We start from the raw sequence: 21,250 nt of genomic DNA, 5'->3' as shown, positions 1-21,250 counted from the left end.
GCAGTGCGTTTTAAAACAGAATCTGATTGTTTACACAGGAAGTGACAGACTACACACGACCCGTGATCTTCACTGTGAACGTCGGCCTGAAAAGCGCAGAAGAAGGGCCGGTGCTGGACGACGGCTGGCCTACCAGTCTGCAGTCAGAGGTGAGACAGACAGATAAACAGACTTAAAGATTGATAACTTCTCTGTCATGCATTCTTCTAAAATCTCTCTCTCTAGCTTCCGTTCTGGAATGGTTGTGACAATGACGATCAGTGTGTTCCCAACCTCATCCTGCAGAGCAGCTCTGACTTATTAGATCGCAGGTTTGTCCTCACGCACACTTTTGCTCTTCCTCACACACTGCAACACACCTCAGTCCCTGACTGTGTCTCTGTCTCTTTCAGGCAGTTCTGTGGGCGGAGCGAGCGCGCCACGTGGCCGCTGTGTGTCCATCAGAGGGCGAGGGCGAGCAGCGAGCGTGTGGTGGAGGCCAGCCGGAGGAAAGTTCTGGTGGAGGCACGTTTGGAGAACCGAGGAGAGAACGCTTACGGCACGATCCTGCATCTCACGCATTCTCCAAACCTCCAGTTCTCCAGTCTGGTGGTGAAGGTTCGTCTTTAGGAAAAACACACTGATCCGAATCTCAGCCCAGGCTTCACTTGTATTTATGAGGGTTTAGAGCATTAAAGAAGGAATTTAAACATGAGATGGAAGGGGTTGCTGATAAAGAGGCCAAGAGTGGAAGGGAAACCGTGAGTCTGTGTGTGGATCTGTTCCAAAACCCACTGAATTCCTCAATGACTTAACATTTTTAGAACCTATTTTTGTTTTGCTAACGTTGCCATCAAGTTATGAAAATGTTATTTCTGAATGTTCTCTGAGCATTCAAAACATTAGGCATTAAAACGTTTTTTCTTGGTTATGCGAACGTTAAAGGAACATTCCATTTTGCACTTTCCTCCCCATCACGAGTGGACATGCCCCCTACTGCTGATTGGCTCACTCTCCTCCCCATCACGAGTGGACACGCCCCCTACTGCTGATTGGCTCACTCTCCTCCCCCATCATGAGTGGACTCTCCCCCTACTGCTGATTGGCTCACTCTCCTCCCCCATCATGAATAGACACACCCCCTACTGCTGATTAGCTCACTCCTCCCCCATCATGAATAGACACACCCCTACTGCTGATTGGCTCACTCTCCTCCCCATCATGAATAGACACACCCCTACTGCTGATTGGCTCACTCTCCTCCCCATTATAAGTGGACACACCTCCTACAGCTGATTGGCTCACTCTCCTCCCCCATCATGAGTGGACTCTCCCCCTACTGCTGATTGGCTCACTCTCCTCCCCCATCATGAATAGACACGCCCCCTACTGCTGATTGGCTCACTCTCCTCCCCATTATAAGTGGACACACCTCCTACAGCTGATTGGCTCACTCTCCTCCCCCATCATGAATAGACACGCCCCCTACTGCTGATTGGCTCACTCTCCTCCCCATTATAAGTGGACACGCCCCCTACTGCTGATTGGCTCACTCTCCTCCCCATTATAAGTGGACACACCTCCTACAGCTGATTGGCTCTCTCTCCTCCCCCATCATGAGTGGACTCTCCCCCTACTGCTGATTGGCTCACTCTCCTCCCCCATCATGAATAGACACACCCCCTACTGCTGATTGGCTCACTCTCCTCCCCATTATAAGTGGACACACCTCCTACAGCTGATTGGCTCTCTTTCCTCCCCCATCATAAGTGGACACACCCCCTACAGCTGATTGGCTCTCTCTCCTCCCCCATCATGAGTGGACACTCCCCCTACAGCTGATTGGCTCACTCTCCTCCCCCATCATGAGTGGACATGCCCCCTACAGCTGATTGGCTCACTCTCCTCCCCCATCATAAGTGGACACACCCCCTACAGCTGATTGGCTCACTCTCCTCCCCCATCATAAGTGGACACACCCCCTACAGCTGATTGGCTCACTCTCCTCCCCCATCATGAGTGGACATGCCCCCTACAGCTGATTGGCTCACTCTCCTCCCCCATCATGAGTGGACATGCCCCTACTGCTGATTTGCTCACTTTCCTCCCCATTATAAGTGGACACACCCCCTACAGCTGATTGGCTCACTCTCCTCCCCCATCATGAAGTGGACATGCCCCCTACAGCTGATTGGCTCACTCTCCTCCCCCATCATAAGTGGACACACCCCCTACAGCTGATTGGCTCACTCTCCTCCCCCATCATGAGTGGACATGCCCCCTACAGCTGATTGGCTCACTCTCCTCCCCCATCATGAGTGGACATGCCCCTACTGCTGATTTGCTCACTTTCCTCCCCATTATAAGTGGACACACCTCCTACAGCTTATTGGCTCTCTCTCCTCCCCCATCATGAGTGGACACTCCCCCTACTGCTGATTGGCTCACTCTCCTCCCCATTATGAGTGGACACGCCCCCTACAGCTGATTGGCTCTCTACCCCCCATCATGAGTGGACACGCCCCCTACAGCTGATTGGCTCACTCTCTCTCCTCCCCCATCATGAGTGGACACTCCCCCTACAGCTGATTAGCTCACTCTCCTCCCCATTGAGTGTACATGCCCCCTACAGCTGATTGGCTCACTCTCTCTCCTCCCCCATCATAAGTAGACACGCCCCTACTGCCCAATTCTAAAATCAGTAATATTGACCATATGTGTCCATTCAGTCATTTACTCGATAATATCTTGGAATGATCTTCATTTGAGGGCTTTTCTCAGCGGAAGTGTATTGGTTTGAAATTGAAAATTAGTTTGTTTTTCAGGCACCTTCAGACATTGCAATCGAGTGCTTGAACTCTGATGAAACGAGCCTCTACCGGACATGCAACGTCAGCGCGCCGTTTATGAGGTCACATGCTCAGGTGAGACACCTCAAACTTGTAACCACTGACTTGTCTGAATATTATTGATCATTCTTTGATCAAATGATAGTTGCATGGTTTAGTGATGGCAGTGTGACATATATACCATGGAACTTCATTACCATTTGCATACGGCATGATATTTACATGGTACTTCATAGAAAATGTTCAAAAACATGCATTGGTTCATTCTGGTTCATTTTTGTTAATAAAGAAGTGGTCAAAACGATGGTACCGCTCACTTGCTTGGAAAAACAAATGTCACATGTTTCAATTTAAGAGAACATTGGAGTCAATCTGTAACAAAACAGAAGCCCCTAGTTGTTGAAAACATGTCTGTAATCCTCCTGACATCGACAGAAGCCGCAGAATGGAAAACTCATCATGTAAATTCCCATGATTCTCTTCATATGTCGATATTTGTTTATGCCTGTCAGAATGGGACAGATAAACCTTCATTTCTCTGCTCATTTTCCACATACCAAAGGTCTGATTCTCATGTTTGATCAGTCTCTGTCTCTCAGTGGGACTGTTCCTCAGGTACGTTCTGTGGTTATTTAGTTTTTCCCTGCGGTTTCCTGTGCTCTCGCTGGGCTGGCGTCACCCCAGACTCGTTTTTCCCCTCGTGTTTCTGGGGCCAGTCGGAAATTCACGGGACCTTCTGTTCAAATCCTGTACAAAGCAGCAATTCCATTAATCACCGCCGGTACGGCCAATTAGATGACAATGAGAAATGCAGAAACTGGAAATGACTGTAGAATACAAGAACAGTTTGTCCTTTTATTGTGTTTTGTGTTTGGCTTCTCTGTTGTCTTAACTTGAAGTTTTATTTGATTTATCCAGGTTTATTTTCGCCTGGAGTTTGAGTTCAGCAGATCTGTCTTCTTGAACTTCATCCAGATCACCCTGAGGGTCTCCAGGTGAGGTCATGAATCCATAAGAATTTCATCTGAGGATATTTTTTTATTGATGTATAAAATTACAAAACTAAATAAAAAAAGTTTAAAACAAACATTATGTTGACTTGAGAAAGCCTGGCCAGAAAACTTGATTTAGTTTTAATAGCTTGAAGGCTATATGGATGGATAGATGGATGGATGTTTTGTTGCTAGGGTGTTCTGGGTGTTTACTAGGGTGTTGCTATGCAATTTCTAAGGTATTCTGGGTGGTTGCTAGGGTGTTACTAGGCAGATACTAGGGTGTTCTGGTGGTTGCTAGGGTGTTGCTAGGCATATACTAGGGTGTTCTGGGTGGTTGCTAGGGTGTTGCTTGGCAGATACTAGGGTGTTCTGGGTGGTTGCTATTTAATTGGTAAGGTATTCTGTGTGGTTGCTAGGGTGTTGCTAGGCAGATGTAGGGTGTTGCTAGATAGCTACTAGGGTGTTCTGTGTGGTTGCTGGGATGTTGTTTAAGGTATTTTCGGTGGCTGCTGGGGTGTTGCTAAGCAGATACTCGGGTGTTATGGGTGTTTTCTAGGGTGTTGCAATTTAATTGGTTGTTCCGGGTGGTTGCTACTAGGATGTTGCTAAGGTATTCTGGGTAGTTGGTAGAATGTTGTTATACAGATACTAGGATGTTCTGGGTGGCTGCTAGGGTGTTGCTATGCGGTTGTTAGGGTGTTGTTAGGTTGTTCTGTATAGTTGCCAGAGTGTTGCTATGCAGTTCCTAGTACACCTGGTAGTGTCCAGATGATGTTATGATCTTTGAACCAATGAGAATCTCATGATCATCTGAGGATATTTTTATTGATGTATAAATGTAATATAGATGAAATTACTGTTTGCAAACAAACGCTCAGTGGTGACACTTTCAGGTGACTCATGACAACTTTTTGTTTGTAGTTTCAATTGATTTGATTTGTTGAGATGAATCTAAGAGCACCCTGTTTGTTTCATTGCAGTGAAGGAGAAGAGATGTTTCCAGAGGACAACATCAACGATATTTACCACAGTTTGAAATATGAGGCTGATATTCTCTTCACAAGGTAACAAAGTATTAGAGTGAATCAAAGAAATAAGAAAAGCAATTATATTTAGCATAAGAAAATTAATTAGCTTTTTATTTATTTAATTTTTTTATAATTATCATTATTGCAATGTGAAAAAATCCATTTAAACTGTAGGGCGTTCAATCTACAAAAAAAAAATGATAAAAAATCTTAAGGGTACAAAAACAGGACAAAATATTTGTAAATTTTAATATATTTTTATTCTGATTTTGAGGTGACATATGACCCAGACATGTTCTTGACAGGTTTTGTGAGAATCACCCTTAAATATCTTAAAGCTAATAAACGGTTACGGTAACAGTTTACAATAAGGTTCAATATGTTAACTAATATTTAACTACATTTGTTAACATGAACTAATAATGGAAAAATACTTCTTAAGCATCTCAGTTAATGTTCATTTTAACATTTACTAATAAATTATTACAATCAAATCATGGACCTGGACTAACATGAACTGTTGTATTTTTGTAACCTAATGTTAAAAAAGACAATAATAAATACTGTAACAAATGTATTGCTCAACATTAGTTAATGCAACATAACTAAAAATAACTAGGACCTTTTTTTTAATATTTTCTCTTTCTTTCAGAGATTCCAGTTCGTCCCGTTTTGAGATCAAACATGAGCTTGCCCAGAGCGTCCCTGTTGGGACTGGACCGCCCTTCAACCTCTCTTATCAGGTGGGCTCTCCATATCCAAACCAGGTTTTAAATAATATTCTTCATAATGAATCAGAGAACCGTTCCTCATGCACTGTGTGCTTGAGCAAAATAAATATTTCCTTTGGACGTGTAAGATGTTTCTGCTAAAACTGAACCTATTTCTTTTGCAGATCCAGAATCTTGGCCTCTTCCCTATATCTGAGCTTCTCTTCACGTTAAACGTCTTCACTGTGACCAGAAACGCACACGCACTCTTGCACCTCTCAGACTTGGATATCGATCAGGTGCATTTTTAATTCACTTATTTATATTTCAGTTCAATTCACATTTATTTGTATAGCGCTTTTCACGATACATATCGTTTCAAAGCAGCTTTACAGAGAATGCATGTCAACATTACAATTTAGAGAATGCAGTTAGCTAATAACATATTTACATATTTTTCCATCACTGAACGTCAGCCTCAAATGACAAACTTCACACTGAAAAAAAATATTTTATTACTCAGTATTTGTGACTTGTTTTTCAGTGCAAATATCTAAACATTCTTAAATCAAGATACTGCCAAATATACTTAAAATAATTCAGATTTTCTGAAAAATGTATCAAAATTAAGTGATTTTGTGTAGAACTATGGAAGCTTTTTTTATAATAAAAAAACAAAATAAAAGGTAATTACTTTTTAATCTCACAATTCAAACTTTTTTCTCGCAACTTCCTAGTTTAATTCTCGTAATTCTGGCTTGATTTTTCCCAATTCCGAGTTTATATCTCGCAATTCCAACTTCATTTTCCCCAATTCCTAGTTTAATTCTCGCAATTCTGAATCTATTTTTCCCAATTCTGAGTTTATATCTCACAATTTCCGACTTGATTTTTCCCAATTCCGAGTTTATATCTCGCAATTCTGACTTCATTTTTCCCTATTTCGAGTTTATATCTCGCAATTCCGACTTCATTTTCCCCAATTCCTAGTTTAATTCTCGCAATTCTGAATTTATTTCCCCCAATTTCGAGTTTATATCTCGCAATTCGGACTTCATTTTTCCAAATTCCGAGTTTATATCTCACAATTCCGACTTCATTTTTCCTAATTTCGAGTTTATATCTCACAATTCCGACTTCATTTTTCCCTATTTCGAGTTTATATCTCGCAATTCCAACTTCATTTTCCCCAATTCCTAGTTTAATTCTCGCAATTCTGACTTTATTTTCCCCAATTCCGAGTTTATATCTCGCAATTCCAACTTTATTTTTCCCTATTTCGAGTTTATATCTCGCAATTCCAACTTCATTTTCCCCAATTCCTAGTTTAATTCTCGCAATTCTGAATCTATTTTCCCCAATTCCTAGTTTAATTCTCGCAATTTCTGACTTGATTTTTCCCAATTCCGAGTTTATATCTCGCAATTCTGACTTTATTTTTCCCTATTTCGAGTTTATATCTCGCAATTCCAACTTCATTTTCCCCAATTCCTATTTTAATTCTCGCAATTCCGACTTAATTTTTCCAAATTTTGAGTTTATATCTCGCAATTCCAACTTGATTTTTCCCAATTTCGAGTTTATATCTTGTAATTCCAACTTCATTTTCCCCAATTCCTAGTTTAATTCTCACAATTCCGACTTAATTTTTCCAAATTTTGAGTTTATATCTCACAATTCAGACTTTTTTTCTCAGCATTGTAAGATATGAACACAATTGCTAGAAAAAAAAGTCAGAATTGTGAGATAAAAAGTCACAATTACCCTTTTAATTTTTATTCTTTTGTTGAAACAAGTTTCTAAATAAAACAAAAAAAATGGGGTCAGAAAAAAACAATTCAAAGGGAAAAGTTTTTTTCTGCCATATTTGTTCTTGTTTTAAGCATAGTCACTTAATTTTAATAATGTTTTCAGAAAACAAGACGTAATATCTTAAATCATTTTGCTTCTCAAGTAAATGTGTCTTGATGTAAGAAAATTTGAAATTTACTGAAAAACAAGACAAAAATACTGAGTGAGAAAATCATTATTCACTGTGCATGCTTGTTAGTTAATCTGAAACATTGTGTTATTAGTGTTGTAAACAAATCCTTTAACTGCTTCCAGAGCTTGTTGTTTTGCATAATGCAAGTGATCTGTTGATCCAGTTTATTTAAGTTGGAACAGCTTGAGTTCAATCAGTAGTTCTGTTTTAGTAAGCGGTGTTCTCATCTGTTTTATTATCAAGAAAGGCTTGTGCCGTGTGTTTATGACCTCTGCTTGCTCGTCTCAGATGGCTGGATCGCACTGCAATGTTCCACGTGTCATCACCGCCGGCTCGTCCTCGCAGGAAGACCTCTCTCTCAACCCGCACATGGTAAACTTAGCTCATTTTACACTTCGTCCAAACTTCTTCAAAGTTCGTGATAAACTAACTGCCTCCATCTGCTGGGAAACAAAGCAACAGAATGTAAAAGTGACAAGCTTGATGAAAACAAACTACCCAACCTTTTTCATCACATTCAGTTGGATAGAGATAAGAAGACCGTTCGTTTGCAGTCTATATGTGCTCCAAATTGGAAATGATTCACTCCTTCACAGTTTTAGCAGTTTCCTCTCTGGCACATTCAGTTTCCAAGTGTGACGTGATCAAAGCCATTTTCAAGAGGACTTATTATGCTTTTTTTCCATGTTCATCTTTTTTTAGTGTGTAATGTTGCTGTTGTAACCCCTCCTGTTCGTACTGCCTGTCCCTAAACCTCACTCCTATCTGGGTCACGGCACCACTGTAACCCTCCTGTGCTATTTGTGTTCACAGAACGCGTCCACCAGTGACGCATTATTTGCGCAGTGTAGAATCAACCTGCTTCCCCAAGGAGACGTTAGCATCACCGCAACAGGATGGCTCAATCTTCACAATTTATTAGCCGTGAGTAACTCAGGCATTTTCTGACAACCCTGCTGGAAATCCTGGTCAGTTTTCCAAGATATATACAGCATTTACCAGCAAGCTAAACCTGATGGCATGGCTTACCGTAAAAAAATAAGGTTGCAACATTTTGAGTTTTACAGATTGAACTTAAATTTCATTTCATTAACATAAATAATTACTAAAATCTTTATAATATTCTGGCAACCATAAAAATACAGATAATAAAGAGAAAGTACACTCTAAAAAAAAATGCTGGGTTAAAAACAACCCAAGTTGGGTTGGAAACGGACAAACCCAGCGGTTGGGTTAAATGTTTACCCAACGTGCTGAGCAGTTTTATTTAACCCAACTATTGTTTAAAAATGACTATATGGCTGGCTTAAAATTAACCCAAAATATGTTGGAAATTAAAAATCAGACACATAGAGGCAACAGTAATCATCAAAAATGGGGAACATTTATTAATAAGCAATTTAATGCATGTTTAATGTTTAATTATTATTCATTAAACTTGTTAATAAATGTTCATTTATTAAACATATTAATAAATGTTAATTTCCAACATACTTTGGGTTCATTTTAAGCAAACAATACAGTAATTTTTAAACAATAGTTGGGTTAAATACAGCTACCCAGCAGGTTGGGCAAACATTTAACCCAACCGCTGGGTTAAAATAAACCAATTGCCATTTTCATCCCAACTTAAGTTGCATGAAGTTCATCACAACTAGCTTAGGTTAATACTAATTTATGCACACATTACAAACACATAAAGCTCTAATGTACATAAATGATAAGAAAAAACTAAGAAGAAACAGTTATTTCAATGAAAAACCATCAAATGTGAAGCATCACACAGGGAATTATGGAAATGTCAACTTATGGATGTCTAAAGTGGACCATCAAAATGTGTTTTTACAGTGTGGACCCTCAAGAGTTTTAAAAATATGTTAAAAACTGGTTTGAGGAGTGCAGTTGATGTATGATATGGTCTTTACAAGTCTTTACAATCAATGCAATTGATTCTGTTTGCCTTCATTTTCTCCTCAGGTGAAATTTAAACGGTTAGATCTGGTAATGACTGCCGCTGTTGAGTTGAGCCCTTCCAGTCCGATGTTCCTCCATGAGGAACGGCCCGTGAGACATGTGAGTAAGCTGTATAACTCATGGATATGGAATGAAATGATGCATTTGAGATCCCTTTATTACATTTGATTGTGCCTAGAAGCTAGTGTCATATGTAGGATTGTAATGAGAAAGAAAGACCAGTTGTTTACAGAAAGTATCATGGGTTTTTCCTGGAAGTGTTTGTACTTTTTGTTCAATGCAACAGGTCACTTTTGAGACTTTTCTGATATACTTTTAAAAATAAAGGTTATAATATTGGGTTTTCATGTCAATTTTGGTTCCCCAAAGAACATTTCAGTGAAAACGTTAATAATCTAAAGAATCTTTTTCCATGATACAGAACATAGAATGGAATGGAATGTTAAAGGTTCTTCATGGAACCCTCAAATGACAATAAAGAACCTTTATTTTTAAAAGTGTAAGCAGGTGAAAAATGAACCAACTCTTCTGTAGAATCACTCAAATGACATGCTGCCCCCTTCTGGCTAAAGACAGTATTAGTTAGTCAACTTTAACTTAATTACACAGATCTTTTAACATCTTCATATGCAAAAGGCCAAATCTCATATATATCCAATTCCTCTGAGAATTTGACTGTTTCAAATTATGGTTTTGTAGATAATCCTGGAAATTAGGAAGGAGGACGAATACAGAATTCCCATCTGGGTGATTATTGGAAGCACTCTGGGAGGACTACAACTTCTGGCCCTGCTAGTACTGGCGCTTTGGAAGGTTTGGGACGGATTTTATTTAAAGTTACCAAGCAAAGTTACCTACTGAAATCCCTCTTTATCCATAGCTAGTCCTAAATTCTGTTCATATGTTGCCACTCTCTTTTACTTTAGATTAAGTAGAGCTAAATTAACATATCAAAACATATGTACACATAATATCTTAGGGTTTGTTTGGGGTTAAATCTCCTGGGATGCTTCAAAACAAAACAAGTCACTGTTTTTCTTTCATCCACAGCTTGGATTCTTCCACAGGCAGAAGAGAAAGAGAGAAGAGCAGGCGACCAATGAGAAGACAGCAGAGGATCGGTAATGCCACGGCAACCGCACGGCAACCTCTTCAGCCAATCACTCAGGGACTCTCCAGACACGGGTGTGTGTCAGCCAATCAGTGGCTCTTAAGCACTGCCACACCCTCCAGCAATCTGACCAATCAGCTCGCTTCCCTTGGCCACGCTGCCAATTAAGACGAAGATGTGAAGAGGCTGAAGCTTCAGTGTGAGACTTTGAAATCCAGGTCAAAAGAGAAAGAGTTGGAAAGGAACACTAATGAATAGGCTTCGGTTTGAACCACCATGAGGTTTGGGTGCTGAGAAAATGTTTGTGTGTCATGAAACAAACTTCAGATTGCGGAACAAGACTTTTTTGCTGCAGCATAAATTCAAGCTGATGCACTTGCACAATGTAAAAAATTTTGAACTTGAAATATGTAAATATGAAAAAGTTCAGCAATATAATGTAATACAATGATAAAATAAAATATTTAACCATAAAATTATTAATATCATGCACTTTTTGTTGCCACTTACATCTGTTAATGATGTATGTGGGATGTATGGTCATAATTTTATATACAGTACGAAATTTTGCAGCTGGAATTGAAAGTATTCAATGTGTATTTCTGTTTTTTTAATCAACTGAAACTGGTAAAAGTGCTTAAGGGTAGTTGAAATAATAAAATGGATAGGAAACACATTTTATATGCTGTAACTGGTCACCAGTTTTCCACCTTTTATTTGCAATAAAAAAATATTCTTTGACTGTACATTTATTGTCATAAATAATAATAACAAAAAATCTAAAAGGTTTGCTTTTTATGCAGTTGACTTAAATATTCATGTAGTGTGATGAGTATTTTAGAAAATTATTTTCATGCATTCACTACATTAATACAGTCACAATGAAATATTTAATAAATAGACAATAATTCGATGCTTTAGAAATAAATAAATCATCCTTGACATCTCAACTACCCTTAAACACTTTGTGATCACTGTCTCGAATAACACAGTGGCTGTGTTCAGAATGCAATACTAGTTTACTACTTATGAACACACTGTATACTGCTGGCTATTTTATAGAGAAATAGTTTGCATTATTCTATATGTAAACAATTTCAACATCATTGCTTTATTTTGTCACATTCCAGTTATCATCTCAGAAATAATTATTAGGTTACTTTGCATTTCAAATCAAAATTTTAATAAAAATGTTAGTCTTATCAAATTATGAGTGAGGATGGAGATGTTAAAAATGCATTGCATTGCAGTAAAATGGACATTTGCACATTTTGATAAATGTAGGTGATCATGACATGCAAAAAAATTGCATACTGTGCATATACATACTATATACTGCAGCAATAAATAAGTATGCCGTTCTGAACACAGTCACTCAATCAAATCTCAAGACAGTAATTTTCTTTTGACATGGCTTCACAGCTTTCACAGTATAAGGCACTTGTTTTAATTGTTGTCACTTATGTTGGCATTTTATTGCATGTAGAGATGACAGCCGAATGTTCGTCATGTGTTTTTTTTTTATTGAACCACTGAATAAATTAAAAATTTAAAACAATAAATCTTTGTTTTTGAATTCAGACCAGAACGGATTAGTTTAATATTCAAATATGAACTGTACCTACATATGTACATATTTCAAAACATACATTAAGCTGCATGTTGCATATTTTGCTCACTATTATTCCCATATGGTTCCATTTGTGTTATTTCAGAGTTTATCACTTTATTCTAACATGTGGAAAAAATCCAGAATAAAGAATCAATAGGTGTGTTTGACACATGGGTACGTTTACACGACAACAATGATTACGTTTTGCATTTTTCGTGTACAAACGTAAACGTTGTCAAAACGATCCCCATTCACACATCCGCAAAAATGACTAAAAACGCCGTAATATGCTGCCAGGCCAGTAGTTGGCGATGTCATTTTGTAAAGAAACACTACAGTACAGTCCCTCTAGAAAAACACGGATTTTTTTTGTGATTTTGCGGCACGTTTTCTTAAAAAATGCAATGGAATATGCGGGATATTTTTGCAATTTTATGCGATGAAATTTGCGGGAACTTGCAAAAACTGTGTTTCGATGAAAATGAGAAAAAAGGTGATTCCCCAACACCCTGTTCTCACTAGGCTACTACCTTAATGTAAAGAGTCATAATTAACACATGGCTCAAACTTACAAAACATTGAGTCAAACAAGTTCTGTAGCTTTACAAAAGGAATATTCAACAACTTCTGTAAAAATGAATAAATAAAATATAAAAAAATAAAATGTGTGCTTCCTGTTTTACAGAGGTAGTTATACAAAACTGTTACTGTACATTTTCTGTTAAATTAAGTGCTTCCAATGCACAAAGTGCAATCTCTTACTGCAACATAAATTATTTTTACATACTACTAATATACTTACAACTGTAAGGTTTTAGTACTGTTCTGTAACAAAAAAGTGCAGTCTTACAACAGTCTTTTGCACTTATTTTTGTTGGCAAATGAGAATGATTTGCGTGCTTCATCATGGTTTCACCGCGGGGTTTGCAGATGTTCACGTCGCGTGATTACGTCACTTCATAAGGTTCCCATGGCAATAGGGGGAAAATAATGGCGCTTTACTTGTGTGAAGTAAACGCAACATTTTTCAACTTTCTGCTAAGATATGTGACTTTTTTTGCAACGAAAATACAGGGATTATGAAATCATGCTAGCCCCGCATATTTTGCTTGCTGAAATAGGCAATTTATGCGGCGAAAGTGCGGCGTATTTGAAAAAAATGCGATCCCCGCATAAATATGCGGACTTTGGCTGATTATGCATTAAATCAGACGATCGCATAATCGCGTTTTTCTGGAGGGACTGACTACACAACTATAGACTTTATTCAGAGCAGCACCATGACAGGTATGAAAGCAAGGGACAGACTTACAGTGTTTCACTGGCATCCGCTGTAAAAAGCTCCTAGATTTTCCAGTTTTCTGGTCTACAGAAATGTCTTGGAAAGATATTTTTGCAGTGTTTTGTCAGCAGAACAGTCCAAAAAAACTCGTTAAATAATAATACTACCGACCAAAGCGATGTTTATCCATTCCTCACAGCGTCGCTTTCATTCCCGCTCAAAATCAAAGATGGCGCTGCGTAAAGGTCACATGATGTCACCGTTGGCGGGAGTGGCAGCATTGGTTTTCGGCGTGAATGCCGCGAAAAACACACAAAAGACATTTAAAACGGGAAAGAGCTTCGCGATTCACTGTACAAATAGATTTGACAAAAAACTGAGGTATATTTTTAGAGACTGTAGAAAGCTAAAGAAAAGAGAAGCAACTTAATTGCTTCAATTCACAGAAACAACTGGACTCCAGGCAGCAAATGTGGATTTGCAGTTATCGTTTTGTCAATATGTTGAATTTTGGGTAAAATCATACCCTGTATATTGTATTGTTACTGTAATGACAACTCATCAAGTAAATATTTATACAAAACACATAAAGTTTTCTGTTTTTAGTTGAAAACGGTGTTGTGTAAACGGACCCTAAGTAGCAATCTAGCAAAAATTAAAATCACAAAAATCTTAAAAATCACAACTCAAATGCAACAGAAGCACATGGAATCTGACAGGCATCTTTGATCGATGTTTTTAATCTTGTTTTATTTGGATTGGAAATAAAAACACGTTGAACAATCCCCAGTAATTAAAGAATAAAACATGGTGCAAACACAGAGGGTTGAAAACCTCCACATTCAGAATCGGCCACATTCAAGCACTCAAACTCACACACACAGAGAGATAAAAGCGGGAAGACATGCTTCTCACACAACAGCACCTTCCAGAATAAGGCCCCGTGACTCCAAAAGAGCTCCAGCAAATGTTCATTACCGCAAGTCAGAATTACAGACTTGCTAATTGGCTTTACAGTGGCATCATGTTTAAAAAAACAAAACATAATAATAGTTACATTAATAATAATAATTATAAATGTCCAACTTCTGGTTACAGGCACATTTTAATATTCTAATAAAAGAAATCGCCTGGCACGGAGTTTAGCTTTAGGACATCAACTCTCAGCTATTGATTCCTCATAAAATAGACATTTTAGACTCTGTTTTAAATAATCCTTTTATAAAATATGTTAAGAAAACCAAAAAATTATGAAAAGGTTGACAAAAGACCAGCTTATTTTAAAAAAAGAGCTGTTCACATTGTCACGATGACTAAAGTACAACACAATAAAATGCTGTTCGTCAAAAGAAGATTTTCAAAATAAGAGTCTTTCGTGCTGCATGTATCCATGAGCATCAACACACTCTTTGATTTGATAAAAAAAGAACCAGGATGAAACTGGAGACTCCAGTTACTTTGGGTTAAAATGCAGCAGTCAGATTTAACATCTCTCAAATGGATCAACAAGTAAATTAGGGACAAAATCTAGACTTACAATCCGTGCTGAGTACGTAAACAAGATCAAATCAAGAGTCAAGTTAAATCAAACTCCAAAAACATTAAACCAGATCTGACGGAAAACTAAAAGTACAGGTCAGTGAAATTCAACAAACTCCTCCAGACTTTTGGGAATCTGGTCCCGATACAAGATCTGATGTTGTTGCACGGCACGAGCCGCCAGGCATTTCAGACTCATCTTCATTTGCGTTTTCAGAAGGATTTCAGAAACGCCTGTTGTGCTCTTGTCAAGCGGGGTCTTCTTTTGCTTGTTGGTCATGTCCGTATGAGCGCCGGCTTCGACGAGGCTGATGATGATGGCGTGGAGGGTCAGGAAGTCGCTGATGGGACGGTTGTATTGTACTATGAGATGTAGAGGACTGTTTCCTTCATTGTCCACGGCGTTCACTTGGGCGCCGCAGTCTATGAGCAGCTTGGTCACTTGCGCATTGGGGAAACTGCAAACGTCGTTGGTGTGGAAGTCATCTACGGGCGTACTGGAGCTCGCCGCCAGGTGCAAAAGTGACGACCCCTCTCGGGAACGCGGATCCAGGCGTATTAAGTCGTAGATCTGTTTGTTTATACGCGCTCGTTCCTCTTCGCCGCACTGCGTTTTGGTTGAAATGCAAACCAGGTAGAGGAAGGTGAACACGTTAGACTCGTAGTTGTCGTTGGCCGCCGGCAAGTCTGCTTCCGTGGCGGTTTGCACACGTGCCATGCTGCGGCGGATCTCCAGGACGCTGGCGCGCAAAACGTGCTCCACGTCCGATGCGCGGACCGGCTCCTTCAAGTGGACCATTTGCGAGAACACTTGCGCGAATCTCAAGAGGTCTTTATGCGTGTTGCGGTTTCCTTGCTGGCGTAGGTGCAGAGCGTGCAGCCACAGCTTGATGCAAAGGTCAAACTCCATGTTGTCGGCGTAGACTGCGCCGCGGTATATAATGGGATGCGACACGTCTATGTTATCTGCACCTAGAATTCGTTCTCGAATCATCAGGCCTTCCATGTGCAGCGCATCCCGGTCGTGCCGAATGGCTTCCAAGTCTTGCAAAGTCCGGCATTCGGTTCTCCCTCCGTATGCATGCACAGGTGACAGCAACTCTTTGGCAATGACCCTCTGGGGATCACGAAATCGCTCCAGCATGGCCAGGTACAAGTAGTGGTAGGTCTTAAGAATGTCGTAATTCTCACGGTCGTTGGCGAAAGACGCTCCAAGCAGTTCCAATGCCTCGATGCGGCTGTGTGCGTTGCAATCCGCGTGGGACAGTAGCAGTTCTACCACATCCGCCTTGCAACTTTCGGCCGCCACTTTCAGTGGCGTCATGCCATGTCCGTTAACCACCATAGCCGCTTGGCATTTCACCAGCTCCTTCACAATGTCCAGATGCCCGGCTTCGGCGGCAAAGTGCAGTGCGGTGGCCCCGCAGTGAGCTTTAGCATTGGGATCGGCGCCCCGCTCCAGCAGGAAGTAAACGACATCAGCGTGGCCCTTATAGGCAGCGATCATCAAACAAGTGTTGTCGTACTTATTGGCGATGCTGATGTCGGCCTTGTGCTCCACAAGGTACCGTACGATGTCCAGTCGGCCGTCGAAGCACGCAGCTCTGAGGGGGGTGGAGTTAGTGAGGGTGGTGTGGTTCACGTTGGCGCTGTGGGAAACCAGCAAACGTACCACCTCGAAATGTCCAGCGCCGGCTGCACACCAAAGAGCTGTGGCGCCATCGATAATATACCTGTAAGAGTGAAAAATGCGTCAGCAATGACATGGAGCTCTATTCACTAGGGCTGCATGATTTAGCGCACGATACGAAAAATAACACTGAAATCGCCCTTGAATGTGATTCTTACCCCTGCTGGCGAGAGCATCAAAGTGACAGGAAGTCATTCATTTTCAATGCGAGCCAGCGGCGAGAGCGGTGCGGCGTGTCTTGGATGGTGAAAGCATCAAGGAGAGTTGAAGTCAGGTCAACTTTATGGTAACGAGCTATGACGCGGTTCAGCGGCCGGTGGGAGGGTCAAAGTAAATGACAAGTTGTGGTAACCAATCGGAATTCTCTCAAGTGAGGACCTCTACAATCCGATTGGTTGCCACAACTTGTCATATACTTTGACCCTCCCACCGGTGGCAGTTTGAATGCACAGTACAGAATTTTGATGCTCTCGTCCGTGGCGGTGTGAACGTACAGTTAGAGTGATTATGAAATCGCAAAGGCTGTGATTATTTTTTTCTGTGCAGCTTGTCAATGAACTATGGCTCCAAATGCTAATCCATCTGAAAGCACTGAGAGTTGCTTCTAATATATATTTTAAAAAGCAACACACGTAGAACATCTTTCCAGACATGAGAAGCATTTATTAACATGTTTTTACTCCAAACTCACTTTATAACAACAGTTGAGCGTCCTTCTGTGAGATGATGTGGCTTCTTACACAGAATAAGGCAGTCACATGTTTAATCAATAAAAGCGTTTCAATCTTCTGTTTATTCAGCTACAGCGATAGTATGATGCCCATAGAGATTTTCTGGAATGACATTATCGACTTCTACGGCAGGGCATATTTGGAGTTTTTGCGCAAGAGCTTTCAGATGGAAAAGCATTTACTACTGATCACAGAGGCGTACAGCTCTGACAAGCTGCGATTATTTCATTTTTTGCCAAATCGTGTGTGGTTTAATCGCGATAAATCGTGCAGCCCAAGCTCTATCCACCTTATTTTTCAGCGCGGATGCACATCAAGAATCATAACAGACTGTTTTTGTACAGTTAAATAACTGGAGGCGAATGGTGTTAAAATGGATAGGAATAGTTAACGAAAAAAAATGACATTTTTGTATGCGTTTATTCGCCCTTATGTTGTTTCAAACGTGTATTTCAAATTTTTAATGCAATAAAATGCTTTAATAATTGAATTATCGTCTTGCATGTGCTTCCGCTCTCCGCATTCTTCAAAAAGCTTACGCTGTATGTCCTACGCCTTCCCTATTCTACTTACAGAAAAAAACGAAACTGCCGCCGCGTTCATTCCGTAAGTATAATAGGGAAGGTGTAGGACATACGGCGTAAGCTTTTTGAAGAATACGGAAAGCGAAAGCACGTGCAAGACGATAATTTGTGTTTATAAAGCATATACAGTTGTATTTTTTTTTTTTTTTCGAAAATGACCCGATGGTTTCTCTAGATAAGACCCTTATTCCTCATCTGGTATCATGTAGAGCTCTTTGAAGCTTCACTGAAACTGTAATTTTGACCTTCAACCGTTTGGGCTCCATTGAAGTCCACTGTAAGGAGAATAATCCTGGAATGTTTTCCTCAAAAACCTTCATTTCTTTTTTCGACTGAAGAAAGAAAGACATGAACATCTTGGATGACATGGGGGTGAGTAAATTATCAGGAAATTTTATTTAAAAGTGGACTAATCTTTTAATGATGCTTTTTTTTTTTTTTTTTTGACCTTTTTGGAGATCTCCATTCACTTTCACTGTCTGGAAAAGAGCAATTTTGCTAAACACCTCTGTTTATGTTCCAAAAAAAGAACAACGTGAGGGTGAGTAAATATGACAATTAATTGGGCGGACTATTTCTTTAAAATATACAGCATGTTTTCTGGTTTCCTCGACTTAATAGTCCATTAAACCGGCGCTACTTTCATGTGCATCGTATCTCTTTTATTTCATACGCCATTTTTTGTGTGTCATTATAAAAATTACCTCAAAGGACTACAGTATTAATATTACTGTAATTTCGTTGCCAGCCCAATTGTTTTGTACATTGTAATTGACTTTTTTTCTTAGCGGAAACTTTAGGATAATATACAGGTAGGATTATAAAATAATTTGAAGCTCAAATCAATATTTCATGTATATGGAGTAACTGTGTAATAAATAATACAGATATTATACTGTCAGCAAAGGTATCCCTTACATAATTTATATAGTATAAGAAAAGTAACTAAACTTAAAGGGTTAGTTCACCCAAAAAATGAAAATTCTGTCATTTATTAATTACCCTCATGCCGTTCCACACCCGTAAGACCTTTGTTAATCTTCAGAACACAAATTAAGATATTTTTGATGAAATCTGATGCATAGCCAGCAATGACATTTCCTCTCTCAAGATCCATTAATGTACTAAAAACATATTTAAATCAGTTCATGCAAGTACAGTGGTTCAATATTAATATTACAAAGCCACGAGAATATTTTTGGTGCGCTAAAAAAACAAAATAAGGACTTATATAGTGATGGCCGATTTCAAAACACTGCTTCAGGAAGCTTCGGAGCGTTATGAATCAGCGTATCGAATCATGATTCGGATCGCGTGTCAAACCGTCAAACTGCTGAAATCACGTGACTTTGGCGCTCCGAACCGCTGATTCATTATTCTTCCTGAAGCAGTGTTCTGAAATCGGCCATCACTATATAAGTCATTATTTTGTTTTTTTGGTGCACCAAAAATATTCTCGTCGCTTTATAATATTAATATTGAACCACTGTACTCACATGAACTGATTTAAATATGTTTTTAGTACATTAATGGATCTTGAGAGAGGAAATGTCATTGCTGGTTATGCAGGAGCCGTCGGATTTCATCAAAAATATCTTAATTTGTGTTCTGAACATAAACGAAGGTCTTACGGGTGTGAGGGTGAGTAATAAATGACATTATTTTAATTTTTGGGTGAACTAACACAGTTCAAACTTACCCGTCAAATCTCACAGTCCCCGTCTGTTCGGTGTCCACCTTATAGTGGTCCAAAAGCAGCCGGACCACCTTGTCATGTCCGTTCCGAGCAGCAATAATGAGGGGTGTAGATCTCTGGCCGGCCACCTGGGTCACATACTCCAGCAGGTATCGGGTCTGGACGCTGGAGTGGTTCAGGAGCAGGGCAGCCAGGGTCAGGACTCTCCCCTCACTGGCTGCTTTGTGAACGTACCGGGCCAGGGACTCCAACCGGGCCAGAGCCGGTACCTCCGCCATCTGTGCAAGATTCGCCCACTGATCTCAGAACAGATCAACCCGCCTCCCATTAAAAACACCTGCCTGAGCTCTTCAGCTCATATATGAAACCAGTGGAGAGTTTCCGCCTGACCAACAGCCATTATAGTGATTATTGATATAATATGGATCGTTTAGTCTAACTTTATACCGTCACACTGAATTCCTGATTATATGAATGTAATCTCTCTAATAATAATATATCTTGTAACTAAAATAATAATAATAACAATCCTATATCTTATAATACACGAATCATTCACTATTAATATCAAATTCTGACGTAATCTGTTTAATTCAAACGAGTTTCAGTAGGAATTCTCTTTCACTTCTATAAGAAACGAGTTTCTCGTCAGTTTTACTCTTCCTTTTGTTCTTGTTTCCCTCCGCGATGATGTCCGACAGAACGAATCCAGATTTCGCTCATAAATCCGATATTAAATCCGAAATAAAGCCCAAATCTGCGGTCAATGTATTTATGTCTTTCACCTCTGCTAGAAACGACGCCCGGAAATGAAGTCAGCAATAACAGGAAGTGCGACACTGGGATTCCTGTGACGCCTTTTTTTTTTCGAAATAAAAGTCCCGTTTGAATTAGAAAAATAAAATAAAAAAATTACTAAGGTAAGCATAGTTTTCATATATGATATAAATGGAACACCTTTAGTATTTTGTATAGTATTTTAGTATAGTATTTTGCAACTATATTTTTAAACTATACTATTTTACATATTTAATATAAATATTATATATTTTTTATTTATGTTATCTGAAATATATTTGACATATTTAATATAAATATTATATATTTTTAATTTATGTTATCTGAAATATATTTGACATATTTAATATAAATATTATATATTTTAATTTATGTTATCTGAAATATATTTGACATATTTAATATAAATATTATATATTTTTAATTTGCTATCTGAAATATATTTGACATATTTAATACAAATATTATATATTTTTAATTTATGTTATCTGAAATATATTTGACATATTTAATATAAATATTATATATTTTAATTTATGTTATCTGAAATATATTTTACATATTTAATATAAATATTATATATTTTAATTTATGTTATCTGAAATATATTTGACATATTTAATATAAATATTGTATATTTTTAATTTATGTTATCTGAAATATATTTGACATATTTAATATAAATATT

General features: G+C 39.0%; 2 protein-coding genes across 2 annotated transcripts in view; one reads left to right on the top strand and one right to left on the bottom strand.

Moving 5' to 3' along the window:
• itga11b (integrin, alpha 11b) overlaps positions 1 to 12,188 on the top strand; it is a 43,351-nt gene extending 31,163 nt beyond the window's left edge. Inside the window, exons 18-30 of the mRNA XM_048159495.1 lie at positions 39 to 149; positions 226 to 311; positions 393 to 597; positions 2,805 to 2,903; positions 3,747 to 3,823; positions 4,804 to 4,887; positions 5,504 to 5,594; positions 5,747 to 5,860; positions 7,834 to 7,917; positions 8,359 to 8,469; positions 9,523 to 9,618; positions 10,219 to 10,332; positions 10,570 to 12,188. Coding sequence (XP_048015452.1) covers positions 39 to 149; positions 226 to 311; positions 393 to 597; positions 2,805 to 2,903; positions 3,747 to 3,823; positions 4,804 to 4,887; positions 5,504 to 5,594; positions 5,747 to 5,860; positions 7,834 to 7,917; positions 8,359 to 8,469; positions 9,523 to 9,618; positions 10,219 to 10,332; positions 10,570 to 10,644 — 1,347 coding nt within the window. The 3' untranslated portion in view covers positions 10,645 to 12,188. The remainder of the gene's footprint in view (positions 1 to 38; positions 150 to 225; positions 312 to 392; positions 598 to 2,804; positions 2,904 to 3,746; positions 3,824 to 4,803; positions 4,888 to 5,503; positions 5,595 to 5,746; positions 5,861 to 7,833; positions 7,918 to 8,358; positions 8,470 to 9,522; positions 9,619 to 10,218; positions 10,333 to 10,569) is intronic.
• A 2,065-nt stretch (positions 12,189 to 14,253) lies between these two features.
• On the bottom strand, positions 14,254 to 20,601 carry fem1b (fem-1 homolog b). Its single transcript, XM_048159496.1, has 2 exons — positions 19,768 to 20,601; positions 14,254 to 16,796 (listed from the first exon to the last, which is right to left on the bottom strand). Exons 1-2 carry the CDS (start codon positions 20,040 to 20,042, stop codon positions 15,161 to 15,163), a joined length of 1,911 nt encoding a protein of 636 aa, XP_048015453.1. The 5' UTR covers positions 20,043 to 20,601; the 3' UTR covers positions 14,254 to 15,160.
• Between the last annotated feature and the right edge of the window lie 649 nt (positions 20,602 to 21,250).

This window comes from Megalobrama amblycephala, linkage group LG15 (assembly GCF_018812025.1).
Source record: "Megalobrama amblycephala isolate DHTTF-2021 linkage group LG15, ASM1881202v1, whole genome shotgun sequence".
Classification (NCBI taxonomy): domain Eukaryota; kingdom Metazoa; phylum Chordata; class Actinopteri; order Cypriniformes; family Xenocyprididae; genus Megalobrama; species Megalobrama amblycephala.
This window is presented reverse-complemented; position numbering and strand designations above follow the sequence as displayed.

Coding starts and splice junctions, on each gene's coding strand:
- fem1b (XM_048159496.1), bottom strand. CDS start 20,042: ATGGCGGAGGTACCGGCTCTGGCCCGGTTGGAGTCCCTGGCCCGGTAC. Junction 16,797..19,767: donor GGGACTGTGAGATTTGACGG/GTAAGTTTGAAC, acceptor TCACTCTTACAG/GTATATTATCGATGGCGCCA.